At 20.6% G+C, this 5,830-nt stretch overlaps 1 protein-coding gene across 1 annotated transcript in view; it reads right to left on the minus strand.

Moving 5' to 3' along the window:
- The window catches only part of LOC117180925 (probable ATP-dependent RNA helicase DDX10), a 50,760-nt gene that overhangs the window by 33,966 nt on the left and 10,964 nt on the right, over nt 1-5,830 (minus strand). The window contains exons 4-6 of the mRNA XM_033373562.1: nt 5,438-5,442; nt 418-539; nt 125-326 (exon numbers count right to left, since the gene is read on the minus strand). Of these exons, the coding sequence (XP_033229453.1) occupies nt 125-326; nt 418-539; nt 5,438-5,442 (329 nt within the window). The remainder of the gene's footprint in view (nt 1-124; nt 327-417; nt 540-5,437; nt 5,443-5,830) is intronic.

A 5,830-nucleotide genomic window follows, 5' to 3' on the forward strand; every position in this document is an offset into this window, starting at 1 on the left:
TATATTTTTATATAATATATTTTATATATTTATTTTATAAATATATATTTTTCTATGTTTCGGTTACGGTTTCGTAATTTAAGTACGGCGGATACGAAAATATTTTATTAAAATTTTCTCTTACCTGCTTGCAAGTTGAAAAGAATACAATGATTTTTTGCCGGAGATGCTTTCGCAGAAAAGAATACAACATCGTCATTTTGTCTTCCAAATTGCAAACCACATACACTTGCTGCAAATGTTCAGGCGTGACGTGTGTCGCTTTTTCGTGAACGGATACGTAAATTGGATCTTTGAGGCTCAATCTACTCAATTCTGCTTTAGATCTAAAAAAAAAAATCAAAAACAATTTGAATATTTAACTAGAAAATGATTTAATGTGTGCTTGAACTATGAGTTGAAAGAATTAGAACGTACTTAGTTTGCGTAGCTGAAAATAAAAGAGTTTGACGACTTTCCGGGAAATTTTCAATTATCGCGTCCATACTTTCTTCGAAGCCCTTGTCCAAACATCTGTCCGCTTCGTCCAGAACTAAGATCTAGAGTTTTATTAAAACAAAAGAAAAAATAATTCAAAAAAGACAAATCTTCAACAAAATAGATGAATTTTGAAGCTAGAAGATTAAATGTCTGTGAAAAAGATTAATTTTCGAAAAATAATGGAATACCTCCAGTTTCAGTTTAAAAAATTATTTTTCAATGAAAAAAATGCATTTTCAAAACAAAAAAAATTCATTTTCTACCACAGAAGACAACGATTCAATAAAATAGAGAAATTTGTTAACAAATAAATAAATTTTTGAAGAAAATAATGAATCTTTAAACAAACAAAAATTAATTTTTAACCCAATAATTGAATTTTCACAAGAAAAGATGAATTTTTAATTTGCAACAAAAAATTGAAAAGTTACAATTTCAGGGTGGCCGCTTTAATCGACGAAATAAATTTCCGGTCATTTCCCGGTTTTTTTTCCGGTTCGCAAACATTTTTCACAGTCAATGAAATTTAAAAAATGGAACACTAAAGCTACAAAATGTTTCACTTAAAGTAATAAAAACTGAGCTGCAAATGAAAGCACACAAAGTGGAGCTGTTAAATTTGGAACTTTTAAAATTGAAATTTAAAAGATTTAATTCAAAAATTATGCATTTAAATGCTCAATAATTTACGCGTATAAAATGGAAGGTACTAACATTTTCCAATATGAAAAATATAAATCCACTTATCATTTTCAATGCTCTAAATTAAAAAATCAATCAATGAACTTTAAAATATTCAAAATTATATAATTTTAATGAATTTTAAGCTAGAAACATCAAATATTGAAAAATTGAAAAAATTTTAACTGAACACTTCTTAAATTAGAAATGCAATTATTTTCTTTTTAAATAGTTTAAACATTATTGGAGAGCTTCAAAATTTTATTTCAAAATCTTGAGAAATCTAAAAGTTGTTTTAAATTATTTTTGAAATTTTTTCAGAACTTCTAAATATCTGTCAAAATTAATTGAATTTTGTTTACATTTTTCAGAAAATCCTGCAAATTTTAAAACATTTATTTAGAATTTGGATGTATAAATAACAATTGAACATTTATAATTTGTAGGCGAAATTTGAGTAATCCTGGTCATTTGCTGGTCCAGCGGCCACCCTGAATTTCAATCAAAGAAATGAATTTACAATCAAAAAAATTCATTTTCTACCAAAAAAGATTGATTTTTCACAAAATACATCAATCTTCAACAAAATTTTGAATTTTTAAAGAAATTTTTCACCAAAGAAATATATTTTTAACCAAAAAGATGAATTATTCGCCAAGAAGATTAATATTATACCACAAAAGACAACGTTTTAGTAGAATACAGACATTTTTAAGCAAAGAAATTAATTTTTTTAATAAAATAATGAATCTTCAAACAAAAAAATTAATGTTCTACCACAAAAAGACAACGTTTCAACAAAATACAGAAATTTGTTAACAGATAAATTAGTTTTTTGATAAAATTAAGAAAAAAACCAATTTTGAACAAAATAGATGAATTTTTAACCATCATGTCTGTCAAAAAAGATAAATTTTCGACAAAAAATTTAAAAGTTACAAGTACAAATTAAAAAAAATTAATTTTCAATATAAAAACTAATTTTCTACCAAAAAAAGATTGATTTTGCACAAAATACATGAATTTTCAACAAAATTTTGAATTTTTAAAAGAATTTTCCACCAAAGGAAGCAAAGAAATTAATTTTTTTTTAAATAATGAATCTTCAAACAAAAAATTTAAGGTTTAACACAATTAATATTCTACCACAAAAGACATAAATTAAAAAAATACAGAAATTTTTAAGAAAAGAAATTAATTTTATAATAAAATGATGAAACTTTAAACAAAAATTTAATTTTGAAAAAAATAATTAAATTTTCAACCGAAAAGATGAATTTTATAGTAAATAAAAGACAACGCTTTAACAAAATAGTTAAATTTTCAACCAAAAAGATTAATTTTTAACCAAGAAGATAAAATGTGTCAAAAAAATGTCGAAAAAAGGGAAAAGTTATGATTTCAATTAAAAAATTTAATTGCTGATAAAAAAATTAATATTCAATTAAAGAAATGTATTTTCAACAGAAGAGATTAATTTTCTATCAAAAAATATTGATTTTTCACAAAATAGTTTTATTTTCTACGAAAAAAGACAAATATTAAAAAACAAATAAATTTTCAACAAAATAGTTAAATTTTTAACCAAATAGATGAACTTGAAACCAAGAAGATTAAATGTCTGTTAAAAAAGATCAATTTACGGTAAATAAATACATACATTTTTATGCGAAGAAATTAATTTTTTGGTAAAATAATTAATCTTCAAACAAAGAAATGAATTGTTAACCAATAGTTGAATTTTTAACCAGGACGATTAAATGTCTTTCCAAAAAGATCAAGTTTCGACCAATAATGTAAAAGTTACAATTGCAATCAAAAATTTTATTTTTCAAATTAAAAAATATGTTTTGAAAAAAATTAATTTTCAATGCGAAAAAAATTTATTTTCAATCGAAGAAATGAATTTTCAACAAAAAGAAAATTAATTATCTACCGAAAAAGATTGATTTTCACAAAATACATGAATTTTAGACCCAATTAAAAAATTTTGAAGGAATTTTTAACAAAATAGTTCAATTTTCAACAAAATAGATGAATTTTCAAGCAAAAAGATAAAGTTAATAAAAATATATAATAATAAAAAGTTGAAAGGATCAATTTTCGACAAAAAATGTAAATATTGCACGTTTAGTTAAAAAATATACATTTTTCAATAAAATTTTTAACCAAAAAGATTAAATGTCTGTCAAAAAGGATACATTTTCAACAAAAAATGGAAATATTGCATTATTAATTTCAAAAAACTGTTTTTCAATTTTAAAAAATTAATTTTTAACTACAAAGATAATTTTTCTACCAAAAAAGACAAATATCAACAAAATACATTAATTTTTAAGCTAGAAAAATTAATTTTTAAATCAAATAATGAACCTTAAAACAAACAAACAAAAAATTTTTAATCCAATAGTTGAATTTTCTACGAAAAAAGAGAAAAATCTTCAACAAGATAGATATATTTTCAATAAAATAGTTCAATTGTCAACCAAATAGATTAATTCTTAACCATAGAGATTAATTTTCTACAACAAACTACGAATTTTCCACAAAGTACATAAATTTTCAAAAAAATAGTTGAATTCTCATCCAAAATTATAATATTTGAATTTACCTTAAAAAACTGGTCTTCGAGAAAGTAGGTACATTTTAAAAATTTTTAATTAATGTTAACACATTTAAATTAAATTTAAATGTTAAATTTCTAAATTAAAATTTTTTAAAAAGTCTACCGTAACTAATTAACATTAATTTTAACAAATTTGATTAAAATTAAAAATTTAATTTATAATTGCATTTTTATTAATTTAATGAAATTAAATAATTGACAAATTGAGAAATAAAAAGGATAATTGTTCTCTAAAATTCCCTTTTTCAAGATAAATGAGAAGTAAGCGAATAAAACTTGATAAATCCTTCTGTTTTTTAATTGGAAAATTTGTAATTTTTAACTATAAATAGAACTTTTTGAATTTGAATTTTAAATTTACAAATTTTAAATATAAAAAAAATCTTGACCGTAACTCCTTATAAGTAATTTTAATAAATAAAATTTAAATTAATTAACTGAATGAAATTAATTCAATTAAATCAATTTAATTAATGAAAAATTAAAAAAATTAAAACAAAAAATATATATCCTTAAAATTAATTTCAAAAAATTTAATTTAAATTTAATTAATTAATTTGAAAATTGAAAAATAAAAATGATAATTATTCTCTAAAATTCCATGCTCATATTCAAGATAAATAAGGAGTAAGAGCGAATAAAACGTGATAAATCGTTTTTTTTTAATTGAAATATTTTTATTTTTAACCATAAATACAAGTTTTTAAATTTTAAATTTCTTTTTAATCTTGACCGTAACTCCTTATAAGTAGTTTTAACAAATAAAATTTAAATTCATGAATTAAATTAAATTAATTAATTAAACAATTTTTAAATAAAAACGAAAATTATTTTCTTAAAATTCCCTGCTCAAATTCAGGATAAATAAGGAATAAGCTAATAAAACGTGATAGATCCTTTTTTCTTATTGGAAAAATGAAAATAAAAATTTTAAATGTCTAAATTTAAAATAAAAAAAGGCTTTACACTAACTCCTTAAAATTAATTTAAACCAATTTAATTTTAATTAAAAATTTAATTCTATTTAAATTTGATCAATTTTCTTAAATCAATTAATTTAAAAATAAAAAAGATAATTATTGTCTAAAGTTCTCTGCTCATATTCAAGATAAATGAGGAGTAAGCGAATAAAACGTGATAAATCCTTTTTCTTATTGAAAAAATTTAAATTTAAAATGTCAAATTTAAATTTTTAATTTCTAATTTAAATGTTACATAAAAACTTTTAATTTTTAATTTAAAATTAATTTCAATTTGTTAATTTAAAAATTAAAAACTAAAACCGATAATTATTCTCTGAAATTCCGTGCTCAAATTTAAGATAAATAAGGAGTAAACGAACAAAACGTGATAAATCGTTTTTTTTTAATTGAAATTTTTTTATTTTCAACTATAAATATAAGTTTTTAAATTTAAAATTTCTTTTTAATCTTGACCGTAACTCCTTATAAGTAGTTTTAACAAATGAAATTTGAATTCATAAATTAAATTAATTAATTAAAAAATTTTCAAATAAAAACGAAAATTATTTTCTTAAAATTCCCTGCTCAAATTCGGGATAAATAAGGGATAAGCGAATAAAACGTGAATAATCCTTTTTTCTTATTGGAAAAATTAAAATTAAAATTTTAAATATCTAAAAGGCTTTGCACTAACTCCTTAAAATTAATTTTAACCAATTTAATTTTAATTAAAAATTTAATTCAATTTAAATTGGATCAATTTTCTTAAATTAATTAATTAAAAAATTAAAAAATAAAAAAGATAATTATTCTCTAAAGTTCTCTGCTTATATTCGCGATAAATGAGGAGTAAGCGAATAAAACGTGATAAATCCTTTTTCTGTATTGAAAAAATTTAAATTTCTAATTTAAATGTTAAATCCAAATTTTTAATTTTTAGTTTAATTTTTAATTTAAAATTAATTTAAATTTGTTAATTTAAAAATTTAAAGCTAAAACCGATAATCATTCTCTGAAATTCCCTGCTCAAATTAAAGATAAATAAGGAGTAAGCGAATAAAACGTGATAAATCCATACACA

Source organism: Belonocnema kinseyi, chromosome 1 (genome assembly GCF_010883055.1).
Source record: "Belonocnema kinseyi isolate 2016_QV_RU_SX_M_011 chromosome 1, B_treatae_v1, whole genome shotgun sequence".
NCBI classification, from domain to species: domain Eukaryota; kingdom Metazoa; phylum Arthropoda; class Insecta; order Hymenoptera; family Cynipidae; genus Belonocnema; species Belonocnema kinseyi.